General features: G+C 58.0%; 1 protein-coding gene across 1 annotated transcript; it reads right to left on the bottom strand.

Annotated features, from left to right (window-relative positions):
• Positions 1-2,368: 2,368 nt before the first annotated feature.
• Positions 2,369-11,974, bottom strand: TTC5 (tetratricopeptide repeat domain 5; the record flags this gene model as incomplete). The annotated part of the gene is made up of 4 exons (XM_079551120.1): positions 2,369-2,510; positions 8,611-8,774; positions 10,437-10,583; positions 11,918-11,974. Coding segments are annotated over 4 exons (510 nt in total), but the record flags the coding sequence as incomplete, so codon positions are not given.
• Between the last annotated feature and the right edge of the window lie 1,712 nt (positions 11,975-13,686).

Raw genomic sequence — 13,686 nt, 5'->3', positions numbered from 1 at the left:
AGTAGGGACCATTAAGGACCAGTATGGACCAATATAAACCAGTAGGGACCATTAAGGACCAGTATGGACCAATATAAACCAGTAGGGACCAGTATGGACCAGTATGGACCAATATAGACCAGTAGGGACCATTAAGGACCAGTATGGACCAATATAGACCAGTAGGGACCAGTAGGGACCAGTATGGACCAATATAGACCAGTAGGGATCAGTAGGGACCAGTAGGGACCAGTAGGGACCAGTAGGGACCAGTTTGGACCAGTAGGGACCAGTAAGGACCAGTAGGGACCAGTAGGGACCATTAGGGACCAGCATGGACCAGTACGGACCAGTAGGGACCAGTATGGACCAGTATGGACCAGTACAGATCAGTAGGGACCAGTAGGGACCAGTATGAACCAGTAGGGATCAGTAGGGACCAGTAGGGACCAGCATGGACCAGTAAGGACCAGTACAGATCAGTAGGGACCAGTAGGGACCAGTATGGAGCAGTATGGACCGGTATGGACCAGTATGGACCAGTAAGGACCAGTATGGACCAGTAGGGACCAGTACAGACCAGTAGGGACCAGTATGGACCAGTACAGATCAGTAGGGACCAGTAGGGACCAGTATGAACCAGTAGGGATCAGTATGGACCAGTAGGGACCAGTACAGACCAGTAGGGACCAGTATGGACCAGTACAGATCAGTAGGGACCAGTAGGGACCAGTATGAACCAGTAGGGATCAGTATGGACCAGTATGGGCCAGTATGGACCAGTATGGACCAATATAGACCAGTAGGGATCAGTAGGGACCAGTATGGGCCAGTATGGACCAGTAGGGACCAATAAGAACCAGTATGGGCCAGTATAGATCAGTAGGGATCAGTAGGGACCAGTATGGACCGGTATGGAACAGTAAAGACCAGTATAGATCAGTATGGACCAGTAGGGACCAGTATGGGCGAGTATGGACCAGTAGGGACCAGTAAGGACCAGTATGGACCAGTAGGGACCAGTAGGGATCAGTAGGGATCAATAGGGACCAGTATGGAGCAGTATGGACCAGTAGGGACCAGTATGGGCCTGTACGGACCAGTATGGACCAATATGGACCAGTAGGGACCAGTAAGGACCAGTAGGGACCAGTAAGGAGCAGTATGGGCAAGTATGGACCAGTAGGGACCAGTAAGGGCCTCCAGATCCTCCCAGTCCCTCCCAGTCCCTCCCAGTTGCCCCACAGTTACTCCCAGTCCCTCCCAGTACCCCATATCCCCCTCCCAGTCCCTCCCAGTCCCTCCCAGTCCCTCCCAGTGCCCCACAACCCCATCCCAGTTGCTCCCAGTCCATCCCAGTCCCTCCCAGTTGACCCCCAGTTCCTCCCAGTGCCCCATATCCCCCTCCCAGTCCCTCCCAGTCCCTCCCAGTCCCTCCCAGTCCATCCCAGTTACTCCCAGTTACCCCCCAGTCCCTCCCAGGACCCCATAATCCCTTCCCAGTCCCTCCCAGTCCATCCCAGTCCCTCCCAGTTGCCCCCCAGTCCCTCCCAGTGCCCCATAACCCCCTCCCAGTCCCTCCCAGTTACCCCCCAATCCCTCCCAGTTACCCCCCCCAGTTCCTCCCAGTGCCCCATAACCCCCTCCCAGTTGCCCCCCAGTGCCCCACAACCCCATCCCAGTCCCTCCCAGTTGCCCCCCAGTTGCTCCCAGTCCCTCCCAGTGCCCCACAACCCCCTCCCAGTCCCCCCCAGTGCCCCACCTCATCCCAGTCCCTCCCAGTCCATCCAAGTCCCTCCCAGTCCCATCCCAGTGCCCCCCAGTCCCTCCCAGTGCCCCATATCCCCATCCCAGTCCCTCCCATTCCCCCCCAGTGCCCCATGTCCCCCTCCCAGTCCCTCCCAGTTGCCCCCCAGTCCCTCCCAGTGCCCCATAACCCCCTCCCAGTCCCTCCCAGTCCATCCCAGTCCCTCCCAGTTACCCCCCCCAGTTCCTCCCAGTGCCCCATAACCCCATCCCAGTACCACCCAGTTGCCCCCCAGTTGCTCCCAGTCCCTCCCAGTGCCCCATAACCCCCTCCCAGTCCATCCCAGTCCCTCCCAGTCCATCCCAGTCCATCCCAGTCCCTCCCAGTCCCATCCCAGTGCCCCATAACCCCATCCCAGTCCCTCCCAGTCCATCCCAGTCCCTCCCAGTTGCCCCCCAGTCCCTCCCAGTACCCCATATCCCCCTCCCAGTCCCTCCCAGTGCCCCACAACCCCCTCCCAGTCCCTCCCAGTCCCTCCCAGTGCCCCATAACCCCCTCCCAGTCCATCCCAGTCCCTCCCAGTGCCCCATAACCCCCTCCCAGTCCATCCCAGTCCCTCCCAGTCCCATCCCAGTGCCTCACCTTGCCCTGATGCTGGATGTGATGACGCCGGATGTGGGGCTGCCCCACGGCGACTGCGTCCCCCACGGCCAACCCCCAGCCTGGGGCCGCGTTGTAAACGCTCAGCACCACCGAACCCGTCCCATCCGACAGCCCCACAGCGCTGTGGGGCACAGAGAGGGCATTATGGGATGCTCTGTGGGGCGCTGTGGGGCGCTACAGGGCAGCAAGGGGGCTCGATGGGGTGCTATGGGGAGCTATGGGGCAGTATGGGGTTCTATGGGGGCTCTATGGGATGCTATGGGGAGCTATGGGGCAGTATGGGGTTCTATGGGGGCTCTATGGGGTGGTAAGGGGAGCTATGGGGCAGTATGGGGTTCTATGGGGGCTCTATGGGGTGCTATGGGGAGCTATGGGGCAGTATGGGGTTCTATGGGGGCTCTATGGGGTGCTATGGGGAGCTATGGGGCAGTATGGGGTTCTATGGGGGCTCTATGGGGTGCTATGGGGAGCTATGGGGCAGTAAAGGTTCTCTATGGGGCGCTCTGGGGTGCTGTGGGGAGCTATGGGGCAGTAAGGGTTCTCTATGGGGGCTCTATGGGGTGCTATGGGGAGCTATGGGGCAGTATGGGGTTCTATGGGGTCTCTATGGGGTGCTATGGGGAGCTATGGGGCAGTATGGGGTTCTATGGGGTTCTGTAGGGCTCTATGGGGTGGTATGAGGCGCTATGGGGCAGTAAGGGTTCTCTATGGGGGCTCGATGGGGTGCTATGGGGAGCTATGGGGCAGTATGGGGTTCTATGGGGGCTCTATGGGGTGGAATGGGGAGCTATGGGGCAGTATGGGGATCTATGGGGGCTCTATGGGGTGGAATGGGGAGCTATGGGGCAGTACGGGGTTCTATGGGGGCTCTATGGGGTGCTATGGGGAGCTATGGGGCAGTACGGGGTTCTATGGGGGCTCTATGGGGTGCTATGGGGAGCTATGGGGCAGTATGGGGTTCTATGGGGGCTCTATGGGGTGCTATGGGGAGCTATGGGGCAGTATGGGGTTCTATGGGGGCTCTATGGGGTGCTATGGGGAGCTATGGGGCAGTATGGGGTTCTATGGGGGCTCTATGGGGTGCTATGGGGAGCTATGGGGCAGTAAAGGTTCTCTATGGGGCGCTCTGGGGTGGTATGGGGAGCTATGGGGCAGTATGGGGTTCTATGGGAGCTCTATGGGGTGGTAAGGGGAGCTATGGGGCAGTATGGGGTTCTATGGGAGCTCTATGGGGTGGTAAGGGGAGCTATGGGGCAGTATGGGGTTCTATGGGGGCTCTATGGGGTGCTATGGGGAGCTATGGGGCAGTATGGGGTTCTATGGGAGCTCTATGGGGTGGTAAGGGGAGCTATGGGGCAGTATGGGGTTCTATGGGGGCTCTATGGGGTGCTATGGGGAGCTATGGGGCAGTATGGGGTTCTATGGGAGCTCTATGGGGTGGTAAGGGGAGCTATGGGGCAGTATGGGGTTCTATGGGGTGCTATGGGGTGCTATGGGGAGCTATGGGGCAGTATGGGGATCTATGGGGTGCTATGGGGTGCTATGGGGAGCTATGGGGCAGTATGGGGTTCTATGGGGTGCTATGGGGTGCTATGGGGAGCTATGGGGCAGTATGGGGATCTATGGGGTTCTGTAGGGCTCTATGGGGTGGTATGAGGCGCTATGGGGCAGGAAGGGTTCTCTATGGGGCTCTATGGGGTGCTATGGGGAGCTATGGGGCAGTACGGGGTCTCTATACCGATCTATGGGGTCTCTATGGGGCGCTATGGGGTGGTACGGGTCTCTATGGGTCTCTATGGGGTCTGTGGGGCTCCATGGGTCTCTATGGGGTCTCTATGGGTCTCTATGAGTCCCCATGGCTCTCTATGGGTCTCTATGGGCCTCAATGGGTCTCTATGGGTGTCTATGGGTCGTTATGGGTCTCTATGGGTGTGTATGGGTTTCTATGGGTGTATATGGGTCTCTGTGGGTCCCTAAGGGTCTCTATGGGGTATGTGGGGCTCTATGGGTCTCTATGGGGCCCTATGGGTCTCTATGGGTCTCTATGGGGTCTGTGGGGCTCCATAGATCTCTATGCATTTCTATGGGTCTCTATGGGTCCCTATGGGTCTCTATGGGTCTCTATGGGGTCTGTGGGGCTCTATGGGTGTCTATAGGGTCCCTATGGGTCTCTATGGGCCTCAATGGGTCTCTATGGGTCTCTATGGGTCGTTATGGGTCTCTATGGGTCCCTATGGGTTTCTATGGGTCCCTATGGGTCCCTATGGGTCTCTATGGGTCCCTATGGGGTGTGTGGGGTTCCATGGGTCTCTATGGGTCTCTGTGGGTCTCTATGGGTCCCTATGGGTCTCTATGGGTCTCTGTGGGTCTCTGTGGGTCCCTATGGGTCTCTATGGGGCTCTACAGCGTTCTGTGGGTCTCTATGGTTCTCTATGAGCCTCTATGGGTCCCTATGGGGTTCTCTATGGGACTCTATGGGTCTCTACGGGACTCTATGGGTCCCTACGGCGTTCTATGGGTCCCTATGGGGTTCTATGAGTCCCTATGGGGTTCTATGGGTCCCTATGGGGTTCTATGGGTCCCTACGGCGTTCTATGGGTCCCTACGGGGTTCTATGGGTCCCTATGGGGTTCTATGGGTCTCTATGGGTCCCTATGGGTCTCTATGGGGTCTGTGGGGCTCTATGGGTGTCTATTGGGTCCCTATGGGTCTCTACGGGCCTCAATGGGTCTCTAAGGGTGTCTATGGGTTTCTATGTGTCTCTATGGGTCCCTATGGGTCTCTATGGGTCCCTATGGGGTATGTGGGGCTCCATGGGTCTCTATGGGTCTCTGTGGGTCTCTATGGGTCCCTATGGGTCTCTGTGGGGTATGTGGGGCTCTATGGGTCTCTGTGGGTCTCTATGGGGCTCTACAGGGTTCTGTGGGTCTCTATGGTTCTCTATGAGCCTCTATGGGTCCCTATGGGGTTCTCTATGGGTCTCTATGGGTCTCTATGGGACTCTATGGGTCCCTATGGGGTTCTATGGGTCTCTATGGGGTCTGTGGGGCTCTATGGGTGTCTATTGGGTCCCTATGGGTCTCTATGGGCCTCAATGGGTCTCTATGGGTTTCTATGGGTCGTTATGGGTCTCTATGGGTCCCTATGGGTTTCTATGGGTCTCTATGGGTCTCTATGGGTCCCTATGGGGTGTGTGGGGCTCCATGGGTCTCTATGGGTCTCTGTGGGTCTCTATGGGTCTCTATGGCTCCCTATGGGTCTCTATGGGTCTCTATGGGGTCTGTGGGGCTCTATGGGTCTCTATGGGTCCCTATGGGTCTCTGTGGGGTATGCGGGGCTCTATGGGTGTCTATTGGGTCTCTATGAGTCCCCATGGCTCTCTATGGGTCTCTATGGGCCTCAATGGGTCTCTATGGGTGTCTATGGGTCGCTATGGGTCTCTATGGGTGTATATGGGTTTCTATGGGTCCCTATGGCTCCCTATGGGTCTCTATGGGTCCCTAAGGGTCTCTATGGGGTATGTGGGGCTCTATGGGTCTCTATGGGTCTCTATGGGGTCTGTGGGGCTCCATAGATCTCTATGCATTTCTATGGGTCTCTATGGGTCCCTATGGGTCTCTATGGGTCTCTATGGGGTCTGTGGGGCTCTTTGGGTGTCTATTGGGTCCCTATGGGTCTCTATGGGCCTCAATGTTTCTCTATGGGTGTCTATGGGTCGTTATGGGTCTCTATGGGTGTCTATGGGTTTCTATGGGTCCCTATGGGTCCCTATGGGTCTCTATGGGGTGTGTGGGGCTCCATGGGTCTCTATGGGTCTCTATGGGTCCCTATGGGTCTCTATGGGGTGTGTGGGGCTCCATGGGTCTCTATGGGTCTCTGTGGGTCTCTATGGGTCCCTATGGGTCTCTGTGGGGTATGTGGGGCTCTATGGGTCTCTCTGGGTCTCTATGGGTCTCTATGGGGCTCTACAGCGTTCTGTGGGTCTCTATGGTTCTCTATGAGACTCTATGGGTCCCTATGGGGTCTCTATGGGTCCCTATGGGGTTCTATGGGTCCCTATGGGTCTCTATGGGGTTCTATGGGTCCCTACGGCGTTCTATGGGTCCCTATGGGGTTCTATGAGTCCCTATGGGGTTCTATGGGTCCCTATGGGGTTCTATGGGTCCCTACGGCGTTCTATGGGTCCCTACGGGGTTCTATGGGTCCCTATGGGGTTCTATGGGTCTCTATAGGGATCTATGGGTCCCTATGGGGTTCTATGGGTCCCTCCGGGGTTCTATGGGGCGAAGGGCAGCCATCTTTGCTCCCAGACCCACATGGGCACTCTCTCGTCGGGCAGCACGCAGCCCAGCACTCGGCCCAGCAGCGCCCGCCCCACGTTGTCCCCATGGGCTCTGTGGGTCCCTATGGGTCCCTATGGGTCCCTATGGGTCTCTATGGGGTCTGTGGGGCTCCATAGATCTCTATGCGTCTCTATGGGTCTCTATGGGTCCCTATGGGTCTCTATGGGCCTCAATGTTTCTCTATGGGTGTCTACGGGTCGTTATGGGTCTCTATGGGTGTGTATGGGTATCTATGGGTCCCTATGGGTCCCTATGGGTCTCTATGGGGTGTGTGGGGCTCCATGGGTCTCTATGGGTCTCTGTGGGTCTCTATGGGTCCCTATGGGTCTCTATGGGCCTCAATGGGGTCTCTATGGGTCTCTATAGTTCTCTATGAGCCTCTATGGGTCCCTATGAGGTTCTCTATGGGTCTCTATGGGTCTCTATGGGACTCTATGGGTCCCTATGGGTTTCTATGGGTCCCTATGGGGTTCTATGAGTCCCTATGGGGTTCTCTATGGGTCTCTATGGGTCCCTATGCATCTCCATGGGGTCTGTGGGGCTCTATGGGTGTCTATTGGGTCCCTTTGGGTCTCTATGGGCCTCAATGGGTCTCTATGGGTGTCTACGGGTCGTTATGGGTCTCTATGGGTGTGTATGGGTATCTATGGGTCCCTATGGGTCTCTATGGGGTCTGTGGGGCTCCATGGGTCTCTATGGGTCTCTCTGGGTGTCTATGGGTCCCTATGGGTCTCTATGGGGCTCTACAGCGTTCTGTGGGTCTCTATGGTTCTCTATGAGCCTCTATGGGTCCCTATGGGGTTCTCTATGGGTCTCTATGGGTCTCTATGGGACTCTATGGGTCCCTATGGGGTCTCTATGGGTCCCTATGGGGTTCTATGGGTCCCTCCGGGGTTCTATGGGGCGAAGGGCAGCCATCTTTGCTCCCAGACCCACATGGGCACTCTCTCGTCGGGCAGCACGCAGCCCAGCACTCGGCCCAGCAGCGCCCGCCCCACGTTGTCCCCATGGGCTCTGTGGGTCCCTATGGGTCCCTATGGGTCCCTAGGGGTCTCTATGGGGTCTGTGGGGCTCCATAGATCTCTATGCGTCTCTATGGGTCTCTATGGGTCCCTATGGGTCTCTATGGGCCTCAATGTTTCTCTATGGGTGTCTACGGGTCGTTATGGGTCTCTATGGGTGTGTATGGGTATCTATGGGTCCCTATGGGTCCCTATGGGTCTCTATGGGGTGTGTGGGGCTCCATGGGTCTCTATGGGTCTCTGTGGGTCTCTATGGGTCCCTATGGGTCTCTATGGGGCTCTGTGGGGTCTCTATGGGTCTCTATGGTTCTCTATGAGCCTCTATGGGTCCCTATGAGGTTCTCTATGGGTCTCTATGGGTCTCTATGGGACTCTATGGGTCCCTATGGGTTTCTATGGGTCCCTATGGGGTTCTATGAGTCCCTATGGGGTTCTCTATGGGTCTCTATGGGTCCCTATGCATCTCATTGGGGTCTGTGGGGCTCTATGGGTGTCTATTGGGTCCCTTTGGGTCTCTATGGGCCTCAATGGGTCTCTATGGGTGTCTACGGGTCGTTATGGGTCTCTATGGGTGTGTATGGGTATCTATGGGTCCCTATGGGTCTCTATGGGGTCTGTGGGGCTCCATGGGTCTCTATGGGTCTCTCTGGGTGTCTATGGGTCCCTATGGGTCTCTATGGGGCTCTACAGCGTTCTGTGGGTCTCTATGGTTCTCTATGAGCCTCTATGGGTCCCTATGGGGTTCTCTATGGGTCTCTATGGGTCTCTATGGGACTCTATGGGTCCCTATGGGGTTCTATGGGTCCCTCCGGGGTTCTATGGGGCGAAGGGCAGCCATCTTTGCTCCCAGACCCACATGGGCACTCTCTCGTCGGGCAGCACGCAGCCCAGCACTCGGCCCAGCAGCGCCCGCCCCACGTTGTCCCCGTCCCCCAGCGCCGCCATCGGGGTCACGGCTTCCCCCAGAGATCCCAGCAGCGACGGCGACAGCGCCCTGCGCCTCCGGCCCCGGGCCTTGCCCTGGTTTTAAGGGGGGGGGGGGTTAAAACAGCCACTTCCGGTCCGTGCCACGCCCACTTCCGGCCCAGGCATCGGCCACTTCCGGTTAAGCGCCAATCACAGCCTGCCCCACAAAACCACGCCACCCTCGTCCCCCAATCGTCCAATCCACTCCCCACTTCCGATCAAAGCCCCACCCACTTCCGCTAACGATGCACGCGCCTCCAAAGCCACGCCTACCCACCCATAACGCCCACTTCCGGCCCAGGCATCGGCCACTTCCGGTTAAACACGCACCACAGCCAGCCCCACAGAACCACGCCACCCTCGTCCCCGAATCATCCAATCCACGCCCACTTCCGATCAAAGCCCCACCCACTTCCGGCCCACGACACCCCACCCCCCCACTTCCGCTAACGATGCACGCGCCTCCAAAACCACGCCTACCCATCCATAACGCCCACTTCCGGCCCATGCCACGGCCACTTCCGGCCCTGGCAACGACCACTTCCGGTTAAACACGCACCACAGCCTGCCCAACAGAACCACGCCCCCCTCGCCCCCAATCATCCAATCCACCCCCACTTCCGATGAAAGCACCACCCACTTCCGGCCGACGCCACCCCCCACTTCCTCTATCGATGCACGCGCCTCCAAAGCCACGCCTACCCACCCATAATGCCCACTTCCGGCTCATGCCACGCCCACTTCCGGCCCTGGCATCGACCACTTCCGGTTAAACACCCACAACAGCCTTCCCCGCAAAACCTCGTCCCCCAAACACCCAATCCACACCCACTTCCGATCAAAGCCCCACCCACTTCCGGCGGACGCCACCCCCACTTCCGCTACCGACGCTCGCGCCTCTAAAGCCACGCCTACCCAATCATAACGCGCACTTCCGGCCCATGCCACGCCCACTTCCGCTTACCCACCCCGCCCATTACCGCAGAATTCCGCCCCCTACACAAACCTCCCAATCCCCGCCCACTTCCGCCCAGCGCCCCGCCCACTTCCGTTCACCCCATCCCGAACCCAAATCATCCCTCCACGCAAAGCCCCGCCCACTTCCGCCCCGAACCCCGCCCACATTCGCTCCTTATCCCGACTCACCCAGTAACCACGCCCCCTCCCGCTCACCTCACCCAATCACTGCCCACTTCCGCCCCAAGCCCCTCCCATCCCGCTCCCCAATCCCCGCTTCCCATTATTTACCCATTAGATCCACCTCCGCCCACTTCCGGCCCACGCCCCGCCCACTTCCGTTCCATATCCATATATACTCAGTAACCACGATCCCTCCACCTCAACTCACCCAATCACCGCCGACTTCCCACCCAAGCCCCGCCCACCCCTCTGCTTAAACCACGCCCCCCGCAATCACCCACTATACCCACGCCCCGCCCACTTCCGGCCCACGCCCCGCCCACTTCCGCTCTATATCCCTACACAGTAACCCCGCCCCTCCCGCTCACTCCACCCAATCACCGCCCAGTTCCCACCCAAGGCCCGCCCACCCCGCTGTTCAAACCACGCCCCCTCCATTTACCCATTACACCCACTCCCCGCCCACTTCCGGCCAGCGCACCGCCCACTTCCGTTCACCCCATCCCGACCCGGGAATCATCCCTCCACACCAAGCCCCGCTCACTTCCGCCCCAAGCCCCGCCCACTTCCGCTCACCGCTGCACCCAGGGCGGCGCAGATCCGCCCCAGGTAATCCAGCAGCCTGGCACGGCGCATGCGCGGCTCGGGCCAATCAGGAGCCAGAGCCGCCGCCCGCGCGTAGCCATCCAGGGCGGCCCCGTAGTTCTCTTCGAACTGCAGCAGCTGCGCCAGCGGGGATTGGTTGAAAGCGGCGGAAGTCCCGCCCTCGCTTCCGGTACCGCCCCATAGAGCCCCACAGAAACCCCATAAAACCCCATAGAGCCCCAAAGAGCCCCATAGAAACCCCATAGAATCCCATAGAGCCTCATAGAAACCCCATAGAACCCCATAAAGCCCCATAGAACCACACAGAAACCCCATAGAAACCCTATAGAGCCCCATAGAGCCCCATAGAAACCCCACAGAACCCCATAGAGCCCCACAGAAACCCCATAGAACCCCATAAAGACGCATAGAGACCCACAGAAACCCCATAGAGCCCCACAGAGGCCCTATAGAGAACCCATAGAGCCCCACAGAGCCCCACAGAAACCCCATAGAACCCCATAGAAACCCTATAGAGCCCCACAGAAACCCCATAGAACCCCATAGAAACCCTATAGAGCCCCATAGAGCGCCACAGAAACCCCATAGAACCCCATAGAGCCCCATAGAGCCCCATAGGGCCCCATAGAGCCCCATAGAGACCCATAGAAACCCCATAGAACCCCACAGAACCCCATAGAGCCCATAGAACCCCACAGAGACCCCATAGAGTCCCATAGAGCCCCATAGGGCCCCATAGGGCCCCATAGAGACCCATAGAAACCCCATAGAACCCCACAGACCCCATAGAGCCCCATAGAGAGCCCATAGAATCCCATAGAAATCCCATAGAGACCCACAGAGACCCCATAGAACCCCATAGAGACCCACAGAGCCCTATAGAATCCCATAGAGACCCCACAGAAACCCCATAGAGCCCCACAGAGCCCCACAGAAACCCCATAGAACCCCATAAAGACCCATAGAGACCCACAGAAACCCCATAGAGCCCCATAGAGGCCCTATAGAGAACCCATAGAGCCCCACAGAGCCCCACAGAAACCCCATAGAACCCCATAGAAACCCTATAGAGCGCCACAGAAACCCCATAGAACCCCATAGAAACCCTACAGAGCCCCATAGAGCGCCACAGAAACCCCATAGAACCCCATAGAAACCCTATAGAGCCCCATAGAGCCCCATAGAAACCCCATAGAACCCCATAGAAACCCTATAGAGCCCCATAGAGCCCCATAGAACCACACAGAAACCCCATAGAACCCCATAGAGCCCCATAGAGCCCCATAGCGCCCCATAGCGCCCCATAGCGCCCCATAGCGCCCCATAGATCGTGTAGCCCCGCCCCCCTTTCCCGTTCCATCCCCCCGCATTCCCATTGGCCGCCTGGCATCCTGCCCCCCCGCTCCCATTGGCCGCTCGTCATCCCGCCCCTTGCTCCCATTGGCTCTCACCGTGGCGCGGTTGAGGTGGAGGTCGGGATTGGAGGCAGCCGTCGGGTCAACTTTTTCCTATGGGGCAGAAGCCACTGTGACCCATAGCGACCCATAGCGACCCCAGGGAAACCCCATAGCGACCCATAGAGCCCCATAGGGACCCATAGAAACCCATAGAGACCCATAGGGACCCATAGGGACCCATAGAGCCCCATAGAGCCCCATAGAAACCCCATAGAGACCCATAGAGACCCATAGAGACCCATAGGGACCCATAGAGACCCATAGAGACCCATAGAGACCCATAGGGACCCATAGGGACCCATAGAGACCCCATAGAGACCCATAGAGACCCATAGAGACCCATAGAAACCCATAGAGACCCATAGAGACCCATAGGGACCCATAGAGACCCATAGAGACCCATAAAGACCCATAGAAACCCATAGAGACCCATAGAGACCCATAGAGACCCATAGAGACCCATAGTGACCCATAGAGACCCACAGAGACCCATAGAGCCCCATAGAGACCCATAAAGACCCATAGAGACCCATAGAGACCCATAGTGACCCATAGGGACCCATAGAGACCCACAGAGACCCATAGGGACCCATAGAGACCCATAGTGACCCATAGAGACCCACAGAGACCCATAGAGCCCCATAGAAACCCATAGGGACCCATAGAGACCCACAGAGACCCATAGGGACCCATAGAGACCCATAGAGACCCATAGAGACCCATAGAGACCCACAGGGACCCATAGAGACCCATAGAGACCCATAGGGACCCATAGGGACCCATAGAAACCCATAGAGACCCATAGGGACCCACAGCGCCCCACAGAGACCCACAGAAACCCATAGGGACCCATACGGACCCATAGAGACCCCATAGAAACCCCATAGAGACGCACAGAACCCCATAGAATCCCATAGAGAGCCATAGGGACCCATAGGAACCCCACAGCCTTCCGACAGCCCCACAGCACCCCATAGCACCCCATAACTCCCAGATCCACCCCATAGCCACCCTATATCCACCCCATAGCACCCCATAGCACCCCATAACCACCCCATAGGACCCCATATCTGCCCCATAGCACCCCACAATAACCCATAGCCACCCCATAGCCACCCCATAACCACCCCATAGCCACCCCATAGCCATCCCATAGCACCCCATAGCACCCCATTACCACCCCATATCCACCCCATAAAACCCCATAGCACCCCCTATCTGCCCCATAGCACCCCATAGCCACCCCATAACCACCCCATAGCCACCCCATAGCCACCCCATAGCACCCTATTACCACCCCATAGCCACCCCATAGCCACCCCATAGCCACCCCATAGCCACCCCATAGCCACCCCATAGCACCCTATTACCACCCCATAGCCACCCCATAGCACCCTATTACCACCCCATAGCCACCCCATAGCACCCTATTACCACCCCATAGCCACCCCATAGCCACCCCATAACCACCCCATAGCCACCCCATAGCCACCCCATAACCACCCCATAGCCACCCCATAGCCACCCCATAGCCACCCCATAGCCACCCCATATCCACCCCATAACACCCCATATCCACCCCATAGCACCCCATAGGACCCCATAACCACCCCATACCCACCCCATATCCACCCCATAGCACCCCATAACCACCCCATAGCACCCCATAACCACCCCATAACCATGCCAAATCCACCCCATACCCACCCCATAACCACCCCATAGCTCCCCATAACCACCCCATAGCACCCCATAACATCCCA

This window comes from Tetrao urogallus (genome assembly GCF_951394365.1).
Source record: "Tetrao urogallus genome assembly, contig: scaffold_292, whole genome shotgun sequence".
Lineage (NCBI taxonomy): Eukaryota > Metazoa > Chordata > Aves > Galliformes > Phasianidae > Tetrao > Tetrao urogallus.
This window is presented reverse-complemented; position numbering and strand designations above follow the sequence as displayed.